Raw genomic sequence first — 22032 nt, 5'->3', positions numbered from 1 at the left:
AGGGTTCCTAATACCTTTAGTTCCCCATAGATTCTACATGAAGGAGATCTGCATTCTGTGTTAATTTAGCATTTTGTCAGGGACCCACACTTACTAATATTTTCATATTGTTAAAATTAGTAGCTATATTCTGTTTTGTAGACATAATTTCTAGTTCTTTAATCTTAGTATCTTAGTTCTAAATTTACAGGGTTTGTTATCACCAGTCCTTCACTGTGATTTCTGCATTCTTTGGTGGTTTCAATCCTTTTCCTAGTTTATGGATTCATTCAACAAGTTGGTTTTTTGTTTTTTTTTTAAGCACCTACTCAGTGCCGTGTAGCATTTTAGAAGCTGATTGGGCAACGTTTAAGAAAACTGATTTCTCAAATGACTGGATTTGCTCAGCAATCCAGCCTCAAGAAGGGCTGTGAGCATGTATTTCCTGAATGTCACTATGTTTGAAATGTTTATTGCCTCTTTATTGACATGAACTTGACTACTTCTGACACCTAGGGCTCCTTTTCTTTCCCACAGAACATTGTGGAGATTTGGTCTTCTGGCTTTAAATATTGTCAGATTTCTAATACCAGACTCAGTGGTTTTCTGCCTTCTAGAAGTGACTTAACTTTTTCTGCTTAGGTGCCCATAATATTCTTTCTTTAGCGTCAATGTTTAGTAACTTAACCAGAATGTGCCATGAATTTGTTTGCTCTTTATCATTTTTTAAGAGAAGGGTATGGACTTTCAGTATCTTTGTTCTATTTCTTAAAACGTATTTTTCTTTTCAAAGTACTTTTTAATATCTTCATTATCTGGCAACCCTGCCCAGCAACTTTTCTCTATTAATTAAAATAATTTAATTTCTGTTTTTGTTCTTTGAATTTTCTTATTGTTTCTAATCCTGTTATGATGTGATTCTACTCCTCCTCCCACCCCCTACCCCCGCCAGTTCTTTACAGAGCCACACTAGCTCACTTTTTAGGTCTTTATGTTACCTCATATCTTTGGCCATGGTTTTAGGAACAAGGTAGCAAAAATGACTATTCTGTAAAATAATTATTTTTCTTCCTCTTGTTCTTTATCTTATTCTTTCTCTCTGCCCTCTCCCTCTTTCCTCTTTTTCCCCTCCTGCTGCTTCTTTCCTCCTCTGTCCTCCTTTTTCATTTTATTTTATATCCCCTGGCATTCTGCTTTTAAAACTTAAGTTTCTACCAGTTCATTTTGCATTTATTTCATGGTACTCCCATACTTCTGAAATTTTTTAGCACTAATCGGAGATTCTTATCTAGATTCCCAGGACTATGAAATTCCTACTTTTCTGAGGAACTCTGAATTCTCTGAATCTACCTTCATTTCCATCTGAATTTCACCAAATTTAGCAGCTGAAAATTCATAGTTGGGGGTTCTGACTTTTTACTTGAAGAAAACCCAATCTCACTAGTTGTGGTACATACCCGTCATCCTAGAACTTGGGAAATAAGGCAGGAGGAACAAGAGTTCGAGGCCAGCCTGGTGTACATAGCAACTTTGAGAACGGCCTGGACTGCATAGTGGGATCTTGTCTCAAAAAGAAACATATGCATGTGTGTATGTATGCATGTATCTGTTTTTAGAGGAATAAGGAGAAGTAAACATGGTCTCATTCTTTCATTTTGATTTGAAACTAAAGTTCGTGGGGTTTTTTTGGGGTTTTTTTTTGTGTGTGTGTGGCCGCCCTGGGGTTTGAACTGAGGGCCTCACACTTGCTTGACAGGTGCTATGCCACTTAAGCCACACCACCAGCCCTTGTGATTTCTTTTTAACCTAAATCAATATAAAGAATTTACATTGTTTCAGTATAATTAAAATCTTCAATTTAAGAAACAGTGATAGTAAAGTTACTATTGTAATTTTACTATTTACAGGGATAGTAAAGTTAAATACTGTAATTTCATAGTTAACATTCTCTTGACTAGCCTAATTTTAGTGATGTTACTGTTATCACATAAAATTTATGAACTGTAATGTGGCTATATTGCAACATTACTAATTAACACTATATAATTAATTGGCTTTACTGATTTTCACTTTTAGGTGTCCTATAAAGTAAGGAAAACCTTTGTTTAACAACCAGAATTTTTTTTTTTGGTACTGGGGGTTGAACCCAGGGTTTTGCTAGATCTCTACCACTTGAGCTACACCCTGAGCCCCAACATCCAGAAATTTTTATTTTTATTTTTCATAAAGGGATCTCATTTTCATTTTCATTGTTCCCAAAATACATTTTTGAAAACAAATACTTCAATAGATGTTGAGTTTTTTTACTTGACACTTTAAAGTATCAAGCATAGGCAGTATTCAAAGATACTTTATTAAAGGTGATTTGGATGTGTGGCACAATTTACATATAAATGTATGCCACAAACAACACATTATATTGGTTAATTAAATTTTCTAGTTAAGTTAGTGGGATATTTGAGTGGCCCTAATAAGCAGTATTGTGCTTTGTATACTTGAGAAAAATAAAGGGGAAATAAAAGCTTTGAGGATATTAAGGAGATCTGTGTGAAATTAAGGAAATAAAATAATTAAATGCTAAGACATGGATTTAAATGCATTTGGTATTATCAGAAGAAAGAAAACAAAATACATTGTCTAAATCTAGTGAAAATTACTAAATTTCTATGCTATCTTTTAAATGAAACAGATTGAAAAATATAGAAATCTTTGAATTATACCTGTGAAATGCGTTTTCTTCATTGTTGCTTCACTTTTGTGTGTGCACATTATACCTGCAGTGTAAATGAATGTTACCATAACATTTATCTGTGAAAAGCAATTCTGGTGGAAACAGGTGCTCTCCCATCATATGAACGGCTTTCTCTGTTTATTTCATTAGCTACTGCACCGACTGATTGTAAGTCTAGATCAACAGCTAAACATAGTTCATAGGAAGAAATGCATGTGTTAGATACTGATGGGGAAGGAGATCACTGAACTTTGTTCATGTATGTCACAATTACAAAGATTATAAGAACATTTCTTTAAAAACCATTTTAAGTAGACTTATTTTTAGAGCACTTTTAGGGTCACACCAAAATTGAGCAGAAAATAGTTTCTATATACACCTGCCCCTCCAGCCTCCCGAACTGCCTACATTCTGCATCAGAGTGGTACATTTGTTGTAATCAAAGAAACTATATTGAAACACCATTATTACCCAAAGTCCATGCTTTACATCAAGGTTTACTTCTGGTGTATAATCTGGGGAGTTTTGAAAAACGTGTAATGGTAGTATCACAAAGCATAGTTTCATTGCCCTAATAATCCTCTGTCTTCTGCCTTTCGTTCCTTTTTCCCTCCCTCCAACTCCTGGCTTCCACTGATATTCTTACTGTCTCTGGAACTCTACAGTATATAGCCATTTTAGATTGGCTTATTTCACTTAGTGTTCTGTGTCTTAAGGTTTCTCCAAATCTTTTCATTACTTTTTAGTGGTGAATGATACTACATTGTGTGAATGTACCAGTTTATTTATCCACTTACCTAATGAAGAACATCTTGTTTGCTTCCACTTTTTGGCAATTATGAATAAAGTTGATATAAACATGCATGTTTTGAGTGAAGTAAATTTTTCAACCCTTTCAGGTGAATACCAAGGAATACAGTTGCTGGATGATTCATAGGTTCATTTCTGTAGGAAAGTACCAAACTCTTCCAAAGTAACCAGACCATTTTTCATTCCCACCAACAGAGAATGAGAGAGTTCACTTGTCCTGTAGCCTCATCAACATTTAGTGTTTTGAGTTTTCACCATTCACCTAGATTAATAGGTGTATAGTACTGTTTTACTGTCGTTTTAGTTTGTAGTTCCTTAATGACATATGCATTGGAAAACTTTTAATATCCTTATTTGTCTTTGATAAGTTGCAAATTCGCATCTCTTGCCTGTTTTTAAAATTTGATTTTTTCGTTTTCTTAGTGTTGAGTTTAACAGTTCTTTGTGTATAACAGTCCTTTATTTAATGAAGTCCAGTTTATGAGTTTTTACTTCCATGGATCTTATCTTTGGCCTTGTCTCAAAAAAGTCATTACCAAACCCAAAGTCATCTAGGTTTTCTCCCATGTTAGGAGTATTATAGTTTTGTATTTTATGTTTAAGTCTCGGTTCCATTTTGAGTTAATTTTTGTGAGGGGTTTAAGGTCTGTATCTAAATTCATTTTTTGCATATGGATATCTAGTTGTTCCGGGGCCATTTATTGAAAAACCTGTCTTTTCTCATTGTATCCCTTTTACTCTTTTGTCAAAGATCAGTTGGCTATATTTGCGTGGCTGTTTCTGGGCTCTCTTTTCCATTCCATATATCTGTTTGTCTGTTCTTTGACTAATACCACACTGCCTTGACTTTTTTATAATCAGTTGCACTACTAGCTTTATAGTAAGTTTTAACATCCTCTGGTGTTTTTCTTTTCCTTCAGTATTCTGTTGGCTGTTCTGGAGTTTGTAGCTTTTTGACTTGTCCACCCTAGGCCTACAGCAGTTCATCAATCATAGTTCATAGTGCTTCTGACACTTTCTTATAAAACTGAATCTACTCTATGGCAGGGGGGAGGGGAAAAAGAAAGGATCTCATTATATACCTCAGACTGGCCTCAAATTCAGAATCCTTCTTACCGCAGCCTCCTAAGTGCTGGGATTACAGGTATATACGAAAATACCTGGCTTTAAATCTATTCTTAATATGTGATCCAGTAACTGCATTCCTTGATGTTTAGCCAAAAGAATTGAAAACATGTTCATTCAAAGTCTGCACATATGTGTTTATAACAGCTTTATTTATAATTGTCAAAATTTGGAAGCAGTCAAGATACCGTTCAAAGACAGAGACTCTGAGAAAGCCCCTGTCAAAAGTACCAGCACCTGGATTTGAAATCAGAGGAAAAAGTCCAAAACCTTCAGTGGAATGATTCTTTTTTTTTTCCTTTTTTATTTAATTTTTAAAAATTTTTTTACCATCATTTTCTTTCCTTTCTTTCCTACAATCTATTGTTACCTATCTTCATCTTGCATTATGTCCATATATCAGTTTGCTTATCCTCTCTTGTCCCACTTCCCTTTTTCTCTCCCAACTTTTTTCTTTTCTTCTGTTCTCTTCTCCTTTCCCTCCTCTCCTTCCCCAACCCCCACCCCACTGCCTCAACCTCACCACTCACTGAATACTATTCCAAGTTTACATGTTCTCCCCATCCTTCCTATCCCCCTGCAATCCCTGAAAATAGCTCCTTCCCCCCAATAACTGAACTACTGAACTATACCTTTACACACTAGGATCCAATTACCCTACAGCCCTCACACCTCTTTTGCTCCTCATCCCATCCCCTCTCCCTTCTCCCTCTTCTAGTGCCATCTTGTCAGTTTCCCAAATATCTATCCCTATCCAAACAACTGTTATCTCCCCAATACCCACCGGTGATAGACAGTATTACCAAGGAGTTTCTTATATATTATGTAAATAACTGGTTTGGCCTTGCATTTGTGAGTCTGTTACTGCCTAGCTCCAGTTTAGGGAACAGAAATATTACAACAAACTAGCTAGTCAAGAGCATAGAAATTAAGTCAAGGGAAAGCAAACAGATGATTAAAACCCCCAACTAACTAATGGCATGTGAGCAAAGCACAAAATAGAAACATGGGGAGAAAAAGAAATGTAAGTCAGATTACAACAAAGGCACCTGTATACCCATGTTTATTGCAGCTAAGCTATGGAAACAGCCAAGATGCCCCATTATTAACAAATGGATTATGAAAATGTGTATTTATATACACTAGAATGCTATTCGACCACAAAGAAGAATGAAAATTTATCGTTTGCAGGTAAATGGATGGAACTGGAGAACATCATCTTTAAGTGAAGTTAGCCAGGTTCAGAAGGCCAAAAGCTGCACGTTATCTCTCCTTACGTGGAATATAAACCTAATACAAATGTAGCAATACATTGAAAAACAGGACACAGCAAGGGGAGGCCACACATGAAATAGAGAGGGCAAGAAAAGGAAGTTAAGATGAATATGGGTAATGTACTCTATATAAGAATGAATATAGAATATTTAAACTGGTTGAAACCACCATAAGAAAGGGACTAAAGTAGAAAGAAAAAAAATAGAGGAAATGAACCAAATCAGGCTATAATATACATGGAAGTACCACAGGAAATTCACTGTGTAGCTATCTTAAACAAGCAAAAAGGTCATTTCTTTTTCCTTTCTTTTGCAAAATCGAGAACAAGTCCTGCATAGGGGGTGGGGGAAAGTTGATACCAGTGGGAAAGGCCAGAAAGTAGGGAAAAGGGTATAAGAGGGTGAGTATTGTGCAAGTACTGTGTACACGTGAATGTAAATGGAAAAAATGAGACCTGTTGAAACTATTTCTTGAATGCGGGGCTTAAAGGAGAATGGCGGAGGGGGTGACTTCAAGCATGATATATTTGATAAATTGTAAGAGTGACTTCAAACATGATATATTTGATATATTGTAAGAACATCTGTAAATGCCACAATGCACCCCATCCAGCACTGCAATATAAAAGATACCCTTCAGTACACAAGCAGGTAAATAAACTGCACTGCATGTAGACAGTGCCATGTTATTCAGGAGTTTAAGGCCAGTGAGAACACTTTCTATGCTGTTACAGTCGTATACCATGTCATCATACATGCTGCAGAATAGACAGCACTGAGTGAACCCTGATGTCAGCCATGGGTTTTGGGTGATAGCTATGTGTCATTAGAAATAAATGCACCATTCGGCAAGGGTATGTTGATAATGGGGGAGATTATGCAAGTGTGGGAATGGGATTTATGAAAACTTTCTGTAGTTTCCTCTTCATTTGGCTGTCAGTCTATAAAGCTAGTCTAAAAAAGTAATAACAAATAGACTAAGTGCTAAAGATAAATGAAGTTTTTATTTAGAAAGCTTTGAAGTACTATATTAAATTCACAATTTTTCAGTTCATAGATTTTGGTGACATCAGTGAAGCATAAGCGTGTGGGTTTTTTTCCTTGCAAATTGATTGCTGAAAAGGCTCTCTTCTGACTTTATTCTGGTTGGAGTAAGTTGGAAGAATGGAGAGATCATTATAAGCTGACATTGCTTCTTCCTCTAACACCTTCCTTCATCGTCCACTTCTTGTGATTGATAACTTTGAAGAAGTGTTGAGTATGTGTTTCTGGAAAGGACAGCCAGGACTGTATTCTTTTAATTTATATTGAGCTATTATTTTTAAGAAAGAATTTTCTTTAATTAGCTTAAGACATATTTTGAAGAGGCATTAGCTGTCCCAATTGTAATACTATCTCGTTAGTATCACACTCATTTCGAAAGTTTCTGGTTAGATAAGAATTGTTCTTGCAGTAAATGCTTCACACTGTTTATTGCCATTTTCTTTCTCTTCAGTATTAAAAGAATGTGTAAATATTTTCTAAATTGCTGCATTTTTGCTGAAGTCAAAATTTTAATGCTGCAAGTATATTTAGGTACACCTCAAGTCATAAGTGATTCAGATTACATTGTTTTAAGATTGTATGTTTTATTTTTATGTGTTATATTTTAACAGTGGTATATAATGCCAAAATTCTGATAACCAGTGTTGCGGTCTGTAATAAAAATTGAAAACTTTTTTAATGACAGATAGTACATAAAGTTAACATAAATGAAAAAGTATGTGTAAAACATGGTGAACATATCTAAGAATCTCTTACTTAGACAAGTAAAAGACAAATTACAGCACAGGGAAATGATCAAAAGGCAGGCAATTTAGAGAAAACAAGTGACAACTGAAAAAGATTGTCCAAAAAAAAGAAGGTTGTAAAATCGCTACAGATTAGGCAAATGCATATTAAAGAAATGAGGTTTTGTTTTGCACCTATCTTATACTAAAGATTAAAGGAGTAAATTAACAACAAGATGAAAATATTCTGAAATTTTTTGAAAGTACCCTTAGTGATACAGTGTTTGACCTAAAGACATCTATGAACTGTGGTCAAAGGAGTAAAATAATGAAAGGAATATTGACAGAACCCCATTTTTGTAGAACACTGACAAAATCCCATACATGTGTATACAGACATATGTATATGGTTATATGATCTCATACAAAAATATAGGGTGAAAAATACTGTGTAGTAAACCTTAAGGGTTTTACTTAGCTACAAGGAAAAGTGGGGAGACAAGCAAAAGATGTTCTGTTCCATATACATATTTATGTAAAATTATATTTGTGTATTTACATAAATAATAAGAGGTTTTTTTAAAGGTTAAGGAAGCAACCATTAAGTAGATGTGGTATGATGAGTATTTCACAAAGAGGAAAGAAAGCAAAGTTCCTAAGTTGGAAAGCAGCTGATGTCCAAGGAGCACAACATACATGCTTATATGCACACACTCATGACAGAGTGGCTTAATGGAAAATAAAAACAGATAGGGAGATGGAGGGGACACACACACACACATACACACACACACACACACACAGTATTGGGGTTTGAACTCAGTGCCCTGCACTGCTAGGTAAGTGCTCTTCTGTTTGAGCAATGCCTCCAGCCTTTTTTGCTTGAATAGTAGTGGTATAGATAGAAGTAGATAGATTTAAGATATATTTTAAGGTAAAAGTTGGCATAATTTGCTGATGGATAGAGTAGATTGTTAAGCTAAGAGGGGTCAAGGGTAACTCTTAAAATTGTTTCCTGTTTTCGTTATTTGAATAGGGGATGGTACCTTTGCTGAAATTGAGAAGACTGTAAAAAGAGCTTATTTATTGCTTTCAAAACCATGATTCAATCACCAGGCAAAAGCTGAGGATAAAAGGAGAAGGGAGCCCAAGTTGAAAGTGGATAGGCACTTAAGTGTGTAGAGGCTGAGCAGAGGAAAAGGGGTAACAATAAAGGTTGAGAGAAAGCAGCCCAATGAACTGGGAGAATGTGTCATGAACATCTGGAATAGAAAGTGAAGAGCGGGAGTATGGTCAGCTTTGTCAAATGATGCTGAGGTATACATTAAGATAGGAACTAAAAATGACCATGACTTTAATCACATAAATTAAAGTTCACCAATAATAGCAGTATTGGTGGAATGGAATTCTAATTATAATTGGTTAAGGAGACACTAGAGGGTAAGAAATCTCAAACAACTACAGACATTTCTTTCAAACATTTTTACTCTGAAGTAGAGAGCAGAGAGAAAGGTTGGTGATCGTAGGGGCAATGTAAAGCTGAAGGGTAAGAGCACATTTATATGCTTAAGAGTATTTAATCTAATTGAATAGATGGAGAAGAGAATGAAACATACAGCATGGAATAGAAACAGATATGTCAACAGCAGAGAATGGAGAATAGAAGGTACAGATGGGACAGCTAAACTGATAAGATTTGGTGATAGAAAGAGGATGTAGTCCTTTTGTTTCTGTTTTTTCAATGATTTAGAAGCAAGATTATCAGGAGATAGTGAATTGGGAGAGAAAATAGGAAATAGTTGACTTAGAGAATGGGTTAATGACACGAACAAATCAAGTCAGGAATGTCAGGCAACATTGAGTGTTGAGATTTATAGTTGTTTCAGAGACAACAGGGTATACGTTTGTGTGTGTGTGTGTGTGTGTGTGTGTGTGTGTGTGTGTGATTCATTCCTAGGAATTGTCAGCTACTTGCATAAAGATGCAGGGAAAGTCATGTGTTAGGAAGTCCGTCTTTGGGTGGGGCTATGTTAAGCAAGTAGTTAATGAGAGAAGGGTAAAGGAGTTATGTGTATATGGAAGGGAGTGGAAATAGTAATGGACTATCAAATCTAACGTGAGAAGAAAAGCCATGAGGGTACAGTCCGAGCACACCTAATCTGAAAATCCAGCATTCCCAGTGCCCCCCAAATACGAAACTTTTTGAGCACTGATAGGAAGTCATAGTGGTAAATTCCATACCTGACCTCATGTAATGGGTCATAGTCAAAATGCAGGCATGTTAAAAAAACATTGACTAATATTACCTTCAGGCTGTGTGGATAAGGTATATATAAAACATAAATTCATGTGTATCTAGGCCTACGTCCTATCGCCAAGAAATCTCATTGAGTGCATGTAGATATTTCAAAATCCACAAAAACCCCAAATCTGAAACACTTTTTGTCCAAGCATTTTGGGTAAAGGACTGCTTGACTTGTAGTTAACAAAGTGGCAGAGTAAATGGATTAGAGGACTTAAAAAGGTAAAAGAAAGCAAAGTGCATTACATGAAGTTAAGATTCTAGAGATGATGTAACTGTGGTGATGCCCGAGTTGAAGATGTGACATGGGAGTGATGAATGTGTGTTGAAGGTTGAGAGATAAAGGAACTGAGAAGCCAAGATATTTGTGTGAATTTTTTTGACAGGGACTGAAGTCACCCAGTATGAGTCAGGTGGTTCTCATGAGAAGACTTACAGGGGGTGTGTGTCACTTTGTGCTCACCAGAAGAGGTGATTGGGTGGTGTAATTTCACAGTATAAACCTTGACATATGTGGGTTGAAGGAGACGGAGGGAAAAGTACTTTGGAAGAGAGAATGAGGAGCCCTTCTTGGGGCCTTGAGGATAGGGATTTAATAAATAATAAAAAATTTTTGATCTATCTTCGAGAGAATTTCAGGTGGCAGGTTTCAATTAGAGAAATAGTAAAGAATTTGAGGACATCAGAGAATTTGCTGATCCTAGATTGTGAATTTCAGTGGGTGTAGTAAAAAGGCTTGAGAGGGAGGAAAAGCATAATTCAGATTAGTAGATGTACTTAGTTGTTCAAGGATTAAGAGTCTGGGCACTGTTGGAATACCTGAGGTGAGATTTAGTATTTCTGGTAACAATTCTAAACTGAATGATAAGGGACCACTGGTAACTATTTTCTCGTGTGTGTGTGTGTGTGTGTGTGTGTGTGTGTGTGTGTCTGCCTTCTATAGTAACTATTTTCTCGTGTGTGTGTGTGTGTGTGTCTGCCTTCTATAGTATAGCCAGGTGTGTGTGTGTGTGTGTGTGTGTGTGTCTGCCTTCTATAGTATAGCCAGGTGTGTGTGTGTGTGTGTGTGTGTCTGCCTTCTATAGTATAGCCAGGTGTGTGTGTGTGTGTGTGTGTGTCTGCCTTCTATAGTATAGCCAGGTGTGTGTGTGTGTGTGTGTGTCTGCCTTCTATAGTATAGCCAGGTGTGTGTGTGTGTGTGTGTGTGTCTGCCTTCTATAGTATAGCCAGAGTCAAGGATAAGGGAATACTTCCTTGAAAGAGGAAAGACCTCTCTTTCAGAGCCTTGGGCACCCAAGATAAATATAGAACTATAGTCCTATGGCAAAATGGGGAAGAGCAAGGCTCATGTGGCACATGAGGCTAGGATTCTTTTCCATCTTTGAAATACAGCTCAATATTAAGAGACTCGTCTTCAAGTAGCGTATATTTCAAATACTACTAATGCTTTTAATAAAAAGATACTTTTTTCTTTGATTGTCTAGGTCACTTTTACAAAAAGAAAGTTTGGATTGATGAAGAAAGCCTATGAACTCAGTGTGCTCTGTGACTGTGAAATAGCACTCATCATTTTCAACAGCTCTAACAAACTGTTTCAATATGCCAGCACTGATATGGACAAAGTTCTTCTCAAGTATACAGAATATAATGAGCCTCATGAAAGCAGAACCAACTCGGATATTGTTGAGGTAACACACATATCTAGTAATACGTGAAGTGCAAATGCTACTTAAATCTTTAATAATATTAACTGCCATATTGCTTTGTATTGCAAAATATTTAGTCATTTCTTAAAATCTGAAATCATTATAGGAAGACCTGCTTGTGCTATAAACAAATCATATTCCTTCTTTATCTTATTCATTTCATTATGTCAGCAACATCTCACAATTTCAAACTAATGAAAGGGAAGAAAAGTAGGCGAATCTTTGTTTTATTAATAGTGCTATTTAGTTGAGGAAGGGAGAGATCTTTATTCTTTTTTGTTTATTTACAACCTGATTTAATCTCTCTCATAGTTCTGTCAACCTAATTACATGAAAAAGAAAAGTTGTTCTCTTAAAGAGTGATTTTCATTTATTCAGAAATAATGTTTAAAAATAAAACCTTAAAAAAAAGAACCTATGCTTTCTCCTTTCTTTTCTCTTCAGAATCTTTTTAAAATGATATCTTTCCATGTACTGTGTAGCTAATAGACTTTAAGTTAGCTTCATAGTTACTACTCTTTTTTGTTTGTTTTCATTTAGAGTATTTGTTTCTTTTTGTTTTAAAGAGACTTTTTCTTTTCCTGAAAGATAATACATTGCTTTAGTTTTGTGATATTAGAAAAGAATTCATTAAATTAGATTATTTCCTCAGGTAAAGCGCTAGAAACAGTGTGAAGATAATACAGAACCAGCCTAGATAAGGACAGGTGTGGTCCTGGTCTAGATTTCCATATCAAAGAATTAAAAGTGAGATAGGGAAGGGCACTTTAACTGTCTTCTTGTATAGGAATCTTAATTTCTTTGCTTCCATGAATTGTTATTGTTCTGAGAATGCATTTAAAAATTTTTCCTTTTATTTCTTTGCCTTTGGGATTTCTTTTTTGGTCAGCAGTTCAGTTTACTACTGAAAAAAATCTGGTAATTATATTTTTTAAATAACTTTTATGATTATTGTTTAGCTATGAGTTAGTTATTTCAAATAAAAAGTAAAAGTGTGAAGTAATTACAGCTAGAACTCATTTCCACTGCATGGCTTACCCTCAGTTTTATTTAAGGAGTCACTTCTGTGAATCTCCCTTCAACTGTGTCTGAAGTTTTTGATTTTGACTTTGTTCATCACTTTGATTAAATGACACAGTTACCTCCATAGCCATACCCTTTAATATAGTTAAGTTTATGTCATTTGTAAATTATCATTTATTTAGCATTTATGGTATTTCTTACCACTTACTTGCAATATGAACTATGTAGTAGACATTTCCCTGTGTTGTATTTTTGTATAATAATTTTGTAAAGTAAGAGATCATTTGAGTAAGTTTTGGAAGAGATTTTATATTTATAACTAGATTTCTTTGAGATGGAGAGTTCCCTTCTGTGTTTAAAACATTCTTTTAAACATCTATATGTTTTATCAAAAGCTCCATACACTTAAGATGAACAAAGATACAGAGTTGATTTTGCTCACGTCAACAAGTAGGTATTCTAGCTAGCTTCACTGTAGTGACAACACCTCCTTGATGCTAACTACTCTGCTCTTTCATTGCAGCAGTTGTTCTTGGCCCCGGGAAGTTGAGGGTACTTCACACAACCTAAAGTTTATTTCCCTAGAGAATGTGAAGAATATAGTCTGGTTTAATCCTCACAGTATTTTCAAACTACTTCAATCTTCATCTCTGTTATGGTCAGCAGATAAAGTGTAAGAGAGTAAATCCCAAACATTTTTAGCAGTCCTGTCTATTACACTCTTCTTTAGTAAGAGAGAAATCTTTTACAGTTCTGTTTCCAATTGGGGTTTTGATGGTTTTTTTTAGTTCTGTTTCTTAGCTATAAGCTATCATGATACCAATGGGTCTCTGTGAAGTTACGAATTTATCTAAGTACAGTAAATAAAAGATACTTTGGATTATAAGCAATGAATTTGTTGTGATAGGATAAATGATAAGTCTTTATTCATGTTTCTTATATATTAAAGTCTTACTGAATTGGTCTTCATTATGAGACAGTGGTTGTTAAACTTGTAAGATAGGTTTGCTTTCATATATGAAGATGAAGTAGCTACATCCCCACTAGCAGTACACTGTCTGAGATCTTTTTACTGGTGGTGGGAATACTGTGTCTGTAAGGATTGCTGTGTAGCAAACTATGTTTACAGGATAACATAACTTTTGTTGGGCTAGAGACTTTAAAGCATCTCATTTAAGGGTATTTTTAGAATACCATTACAGGTATATTTTTACTTTTCATATAGTTTCCTTTTAAGCAGTTGTTGCAATTGGAAACAACCACTTTGATATCCATTTGTTAACGTGACAAAAATATTTGAAGGGCTTTTTGTATGCTGTGGGCTCTGTAAGAGGATGTTATTTAGAAAATTCTAACTGAAACCACAAGAATACAGTGGTTTTTACAAACCACTGAGATATGTTTTACCAACTCGAGATTTTATATAAATAAACTTCTAACAAGTTGATAATGAGGTTCTGGGCTCCTTAGCCATCTCATGTGGCTTAATAAATCAGAAGTAAACAGACTGTCTGTCACAGGCTACAGTAAAGATGTTGCCATTGATCTCATCTGAAAATTTTAGCTGTGGAAGGATCTACTTCTAAACTTACATAATTTTGGCAGGATTTGACTCCTTAAGGTTTGTTTGACTGAGGTTCCCAGTTCCTTGCTGGATATTGTTCACCGGCCACCCTCAGTTTCTTGCCATATGGGCCTCTCCCACATGACAGCTTGCTTTTGCAAAGCCAGCAATAGAGAGTGCCTGCAAGACAAAACTCACAGGTTTTATGCTTGTTCCGTCATTTTTTTCATACCCTGTTTGTTAGAAGCAAGACACTAAGTCCATTTCATTCTCACATTGAGGGAAGTACACAGGGCATGAATATCAGGAGATGGGAATTTCTGAGAACAGCTTTTAGAAAGCTGCTTACTATATGCAATACAGGTCTGAACTTTATCTGTGTTATAACTGATACTTTTCAGGTCCCAGGGAAATGCGTATGCATACCTCTTGTCCTGTCTTTGAAACAAAAAGATTGTGATCAAATACTGTGAAGTAAATTTATGGATTATCCTGCTATTGACTCTAGAGAGAAACCCTTGTTTAGAATACAGGGAGAATTTGAGCTGTGAAAGTCACTGAGGAAGAGGAAGGACTGATAAATTAGCTTGTCAAATCCTTTCAATCAATGTGCATGCAATGCTTTCTTACCTAATGGTGTTATTTCTGAGTAGGACTGTTGTATATGATTGCTGAGAACATTTTCTTACACTAAACAATTCACATTACTCTTAAATTTAGATATGTATGTGTCTAACCATAACAAATATGACACATGAAATTAGATTGGCAACCAGTTGGCCTTGGATGTTAGTATTACAGATAGCTTAATTTTTATAAAAATATTTAATAAAATATCAGCTTTCCATAAACTTTAAAATTTTATACCTAGTATTTGCATTTTGTACTTTAATTATAATAGGTCATTTAAACATTTGAAAACTTTAAAATTTAATTTTACATTAACTACAAATATACTTGTGTTTAAGTTTTTAATTTTTTATCTCATTACCATCACAGATTATGTGAGAGTCTTGATTATAAGACAATTAATGATTTCACTGAAATGAAGGCAAGCAAAATTTATGGAATATATTTGTGTATCAGATATATTTAAATAGTGTTTTTTATTACTCATCCAACCATCTTTGGTGTGCCAACAATGCTTAGGTATATGCAGTAATAATTAAATTTAGTCATTTTGATATTCTTCTAGTTGTGTAGCTTTGGAGGAAAAATAAGCTATCTCCCTTTACTCTTACAAATCAACACACAAAAATCTGATACATTTGGAATTTCACACACATACACATCAAGCATTTCTTCTGTGGGTGTCAAGTATGTATGCCCTAGTTCAGTTCACATCTCATAAACACATGCATGTGTATGAATAATGGTGACTGCTTGTGTTGACGATTTTAATCTCTAGTTTCCTATACTCTGGGATGTATCTAACATTTTCTCTGTATGCTTAAACTTTTTGTAGGATCAAAGAGAAACCTGCTACGTAGGGCTGTCGGTACAGCTTTGTGACAAGAGTGCTTGTCTAGATTTGCAAAAGGCAAATCTTGGGTTTGATCCCAAGTACTGGGGGGATGGAGGGAAATGGGAGACTGTCACTTATTCTTGTAATAATGCTCAGTAACATGAAGAGATATCATTTGTCTTTGATAATTATGTCTTTGATGACATTTGTTGTAGATTGTCATCTAATGAAATACAGAAAGTACAACTGTCAGGCTTGTGTCACATCCACATAAGGACAGGGTAATGCTCCTCAACTCCACTAGGACAGAAGCTCTTGCACTGGAGAACCTTTCAGATCTTGCCCTGTGTACCTCTCCATCTGTTCATCTGCATTATAACATACTTTATAATAAACTGTGAAATGTAAGAAGTATTTCCTTGAGTTCTGTGAGCTACTCTAGAAAATAAATCCAAAGAAGGACTTGTGGAAACTGATCTGACCCAGCTGGTCAGAAGTACAGATCACAACTTCCTATGGGCCTGAGCCCTCATCTGATGAATTTAGGCCAAATAAAAGTCTAGAACCAGTAGAAGCTTTGGAGTACTGCATCAAAATTAAAAATTTTGCTAAAAGTCCTGAGGTGAGGATTTTAGTAGCTGATAAATACCTGAGATGATTTTTGTATCCACTTTTTTCTCATTTTTAAAATATGTAAAATACTAAATATTCCTGTTTGAATTTTTTTCTTTTTGGTTTTATGAGACAGGGTTTTCTCTATGTAGCACAGACTGGCCTGGAACTCACTAGGTAGCCCAGGAGGGTCTTGAACTCATAATCCTCCTGCCTCTGCTTCCCAAGTGCTGGGATTATAGGTATGTGCCACCACACCAAACCTGTTAATATTTTGAAAATAGCTGAATTGGTGGCATTGGAGAACATTCAGTAAATAGCTTATGTGGCAACTGAGATCATTAAGTCATCATTTAAGGATGTAACTAGAAACACTGTGGCTATATAACTCTTCTTAATGTCTTGTGAACGCTTTCCAAATAGAAGTATTTTTTATCACAGCACTATTTTTAAAACATTTAGTTACAGTATCTCATTTTATCTTAACTTCCAAAGAAAGCTTTTTTTAGAAATAGAAATTGGGACTCAAGTTAAATAACTTGCCCAGACTCTTGTAGCAACTTAGAGGCAGAATGGAAATTAGAACACAAGTCTCTAACATTATCTTTTCTTTGCTTCCCAGTTTACTGAATCCAGTGAATGTCTGAAGCATTTTACCATAAATAGATTGGATTTTATACATATTGCCAATAAAATGTAACGTGAAGCAACCACAATTAAGTTTTCTTCAACAATGAACAGATAATTAGGGATTGTTGCAATAAGAATAATAGATAATATAAAGCACTTAATATGGTCTGATACTCTAGTAATAACTTTATATTATACAATTCTTATTATTGTCCTCATTTTGCAGTTGAGGAAATTGAAGCAATGGTAAATGAAATAGGTTGAAGGTAATTTGGGGTCTGCTTTTGAGTCTTTAGTAATCTTGCTGGTTTTCACATTACAAAGAGATTTGAAAATAATACCTTAATAGAGAATCAAGATAAGATAAATCTATCGATTAGAAAATAAAAACAGATGCTAGTAAAAGTGACCATGCCAGGAATACATTATTTTAAATCACTGGTTTTCAAAATATGGTACTTTGGTCAGCAGCAAAAACATTGGTATCACTGGAGAACTTTTTAGAAATGTAAGTTCTTGGGCCCTGAATCAGAAACTTTTGAGATAAAGTCTAAGCAGTCTCAAATTAACTTGTCCTAAGTTCAGTGGTAAACTAAAAACTTCAAGTTAGCATACAATTTCTTGGTAGTGATTATCCAACTTTTTAAGTACTTTTTTGTCACTAAGAATATCTTCCTGAAATAATTTCAGGCAATGAGCAAGCAAGAGGAGTAATTTTTATACCCTTTAAAAAGTAATTTGAAATAGTATACCAGTAATGATATGAGTTGTCATTAGGGAACACTTTTCTAATGAGTTACATTTCAGTTCAGTTCTTCATGTAGCCTCTTCCAGGAGTACCTCTTGAGAGGTACATATGGATGGTAGGAGGTTTTAAGTGAACAGAAAAGAAGTTAAACGGCATTGTCTCCTGAAATCGTCTAGCTTTGGCCCTGTAGATCCAGAAGGCATGATTTTGGTTAAGTTTTCTGACAGTTTTATAATATCCTTAAAGGGACTTTTGGAGCTATCCCCGTATTATATGGAATGGAAAAGATAGAGAGTGTTTAAGAGAATTGCCTCATGTTTTCTAGGGCTGCAGTTGGTGTGTCAGAGAAAGGGAAACAAGTAATGAAGCATTTGACAGTAAGACAAAACTTCCTTCCACCTCCATCCCCCTGCCCTATTCTTTGATTCCTAACAGAGCCTGAAGCAGCTGGATGGTGATTGACAGAGGAGGCTTTCCTCCTCTTTCCAAGTCTGCCCTATCACCTCACACAGCAATCACCATAGCTCTTGAAATTTCAGTTTTACTATTTTTATTTTGTTATATATTTAAATATTATTTATCATACAATTAGTGGTTTTCATTTGTGTGTTTTTTATAAGAAACTGCATTTCTAAGTGAACCTTTTCTTGTCTTTAGGTCATATTTTTCTCTAAAAAAATTATGTTGATAAATGAGAGTTCATTGGGGCAAAGTGTGCTATGTATCATTTTGTAATATATTTCTGTAAGACATTTCTTCTTGTGATTATTGATCAGTATCTGTGTGTCCTTTTTATGTTCCTGTATGTTAGGGATTGAGTTTGTTAATACTTGCCACATATAAAATGTTCTTTTTCTTTGGAAAGTCTTCAATACATTGGCCAAATTTTTGACCAAGGAAAGGAGGAGAGATAAAAAGTTTTGGGAGAGTGGTCAGAGAAAATTTGCTAGAGTTGACCCCCATATATGGTTGGAGACAGAAATGGGATAGAAGGAAAGTGTCTAGGTCAAGAGGTTAACTTGGGTGGAAATTACGATAAGAGACATTGCATAGTTTATGAAGTTAAGGTCAGCTACGTTTAGCTGTAGTTCATTGTTAAGAGTAGGAATAGCTAACCAGACCCTTGTGACTTGTATAAGTCCCTTCACTTTGTCCTGAAGGTTTGGCTAGCCTTAAAGAGTTTACATTTCTCAGGTAATAAGTTGTTTTAGAATTGCATGATGATTTTTGAAAGAAGTTGCAGAGTGAGGGAGTAAAAATATTGAATGGAATGTATTATTTCTACATTTTTTATTTGTTACACTGCTGGTTACCATGCTCTACCTACCAGGCTTTGTGTTAAGACACTGGGAATACAGTGATAACTGGCTGTATTGCTGCCTTTTTCCTAACAAGATTTATGTCTTAGCTATTTTATTATCATTCTGCAGAAGTATTTTTGTTGGATGCACTTCACTGTGGCTTTAAGGCTCTTAGAATCCCAAGGTTGTGGTGTTTCCCCCAGATATTAATTATCAAGCATATAAATATTGTACTACTCTAACAGTACAGTACTTAAAGCGAAAGATGTGGGTACTCAAAATGTTTGTCAAATAGTCTCTGTGTGCCTGTAAAGAAAGATATATAGTTTAAATGATACATCAGTTCTCTTAAATTTAGGTGGCTAGTGCAGCTTTTTTTTTTGAAACCTGGCACTTCAGACATGTAACTTGTGTTTGACATAATATGTTGAATTTAAGACAGCTATATAGTTTTCATATTTGGAATTTTTGTGTGACTGTGTTCCAAATTGAGATCATTTAAAGACCTAGAATATATAGAAAGGAAGGTAACTTCTTTGCATATATTAGTCATACCTCTTTTTTTTAATTTACAAGAATACAATTAGTGCTATACCTATAAAAAAATTCCAAATGGTAATATAAGATTTTTATATTTTAGAAATACAAGTGAATAGCCTAGAATTTTTCAAGTTTTTGTTTTATTTATTGACTCACAGTTCTAAGTACTTTGATAATTGTACATACCAAAGGTATTTTGTGAAGAATGTTGTTAAATGTTTAGGAGATTGATAAGTGATTGTGTTTATTTACTCAAAGGGTATTTCTTACAGCTCTCATTTTAATTCATTAGCAATAAAATATCGAAGGTAAACCTTTTGTATTTTTTTAAATGTTAGCAATTTTTGAAACAGTAAATAGGCTTCATTCTTAAGCCTTCTTCTGAATAAATCAAAAGCATAATTTATGTGTGTTGGAATGTACCTGTTGGAATTCAGTGGGAGTTATTTTTTATTGTTTGTTTGTATGGAAATTTTCTCTTCACATAATGGTTTGTTACTTTGTGGTGATTGCTGAGCCTTAGTTGTTATTTCCAGAGTCAACCTTGAAAACCTTAATGTTGATGTTCTGAAAAAGGAACTTAGAAATAACAGCTCATACTTATACAGGAATTTTAAAAACGAGCCTGCTCTTTTATGCCACTAATATTCATATAGAATTAGTGCATAATATGGAATTAAAGTATTTTTGTTGCTATTTTCCATATTTGTATAGAAGAACTAAGTATTTAGAAATTGTTGGTATTTTGAGGTATTAAAAAACCTATGTTTTGTATGATGGAAGATAGTAATGTTTTAGGTCAGCATGTAGGCATTTTGTGAAATGTGTTTTGTTTGAAAACTGTACTTGATAGCTCACTCATTAGTAATTGAAAGTAAATTTCTGTATTTACCATTCTAACTAGCAAAGTTTGACTATAATAATCACTTACTTATTGAGTGCTTACTGTACCCCTTACTAAGTACAGTGTCTAATAGAGCAGAGAGAACAATATTAAAATTCTAAATCTCATGGATTTTTACAATTAGTATATGTGTGAAAGCATTTTGAAAACTGTACTATATTGGTTAGGCTGACTGTAGTTGAAAGCAAGAGAATACCTGACTGAAATGGATTTTAAGAGTAGGGATATTTGTTATATCAGGTAACAAAAATTCCAACAGCATGGTAGAGATTAGGCCCTGTTGAAGTGAGCTAGGTCTCTGCCTTCCTCTTGTATCAGCTTGTTCTCATGCTGGTCTTTTCATGTTGGCAGTGGTAGCTTCAGGCCTCACATTTGCACACAGTGTCATTGAAAGCAGAGCTATCTAATAGAAGTTTTTGTGTGATGAAGGACATTTTCTACATCTGGGCTGTCTGATATGGTGACCATTAACCATGAGTAGCTGTTAAGCACTTTAAATGTGGCTAGTACAACTGAGAAACTGAATTTTTGGTCCTATTTAATTTCAACTTAAGTAACCACATGTGGATAGTGGCTAATTAAGCACTGAAGTATCAAAGGTTGATTGCATTGCAGAGTTCCCAGCATCTGTTCTAAAACTAATTGGTTTTACTGGTTTAGATCCCATGTCGCCCCACGTCCCATCTCCAAAACACACCACTCCTGGTAGAAGGCGGATGGAATGTGCTGATTAGCTTATTCTGGCCTGATGGTCCACCTGTGGGACTTGCTATAACAATAATCAAGACAGTGTGATATTTGCATAGGAATAGACAAGTATCTCAACAGTGTAGAACAGATTGCTCAGAAATGGACCCACAAATACATGATTAAATGATTTTTAACAAATTGCCACAGTATATCAATGAGAAAAGGAAAATATTTTTAATAAATGGTCCTAGAAAAAATAGGTATCCATCTAGTTCCCTACTTCATTTAACTAACAAGGAAGATGGGCTGAGAGAAAGTAAACAACTTGTCTGGGGTCATATCAGTACATAATGACAAAACCAAGACTTAAATTATGTCCTTTGGAAAACTTTGAGTCTTTCTCAGAAAAACTGTAGAGCCTTTGAAGCAAACACTTTGGTAAAGAAATGAATACTTTTCACAGCAGCTAGTAAAGATCAAGCACACAGCTTAGTAATGACCTATAAAATTGTAGACAGTGTTTTGTATTTGGTTGTTAACTCATATATGATACTCATTATTAAATCTTCATCAAGTGATATAAAAGCTAACAGACAAAAACACAAAAGTATGTTGTAAGTGGAAGGAAAAGTCTAGGATTGGGCTGTTGGGTCTTACGACAATACAGATGGCCTTTGCTATTAAAGGGAACATAGGAAACAGTGCAACCTGTGACAAGACTGTGAGTACTCTCTAAAGCCATCTTTTTACATTTTCTTACAGATAAATCCTGCTTGCTGCAGCAGCCAAGTCAAGGGTTTTTTCCTTTGCTTCTAAAGGTTATAATACTTCATTATACATTATTGTCTGTTATCAGTTG

At 34.9% G+C, this 22032-nt stretch overlaps 1 protein-coding gene across 15 annotated transcripts in view; it reads left to right on the top strand.

Moving 5' to 3' along the window:
* The window catches only part of Mef2a (myocyte enhancer factor 2A), a 136671-nt gene that overhangs the window by 61454 nt on the left and 53185 nt on the right, over nt 1-22032 (top strand). For all 15 annotated transcript variants that reach the window (XM_074061812.1, XM_020161765.2, XM_020161767.2 and 12 more), the window contains one exon: nt 11475-11678. In XM_074061812.1, coding sequence (XP_073917913.1) covers nt 11475-11678 — 204 coding nt within the window. The remainder of the gene's footprint in view (nt 1-11474; nt 11679-22032) is intronic.

This window comes from Castor canadensis, chromosome 19, assembly GCF_047511655.1.
Source record: "Castor canadensis chromosome 19, mCasCan1.hap1v2, whole genome shotgun sequence".
NCBI lineage: Eukaryota > Metazoa > Chordata > Mammalia > Rodentia > Castoridae > Castor > Castor canadensis.
The sequence above is the reverse complement of the archived record's forward strand: the minus strand, read 5'-3'. Positions and strand labels throughout refer to the sequence as shown.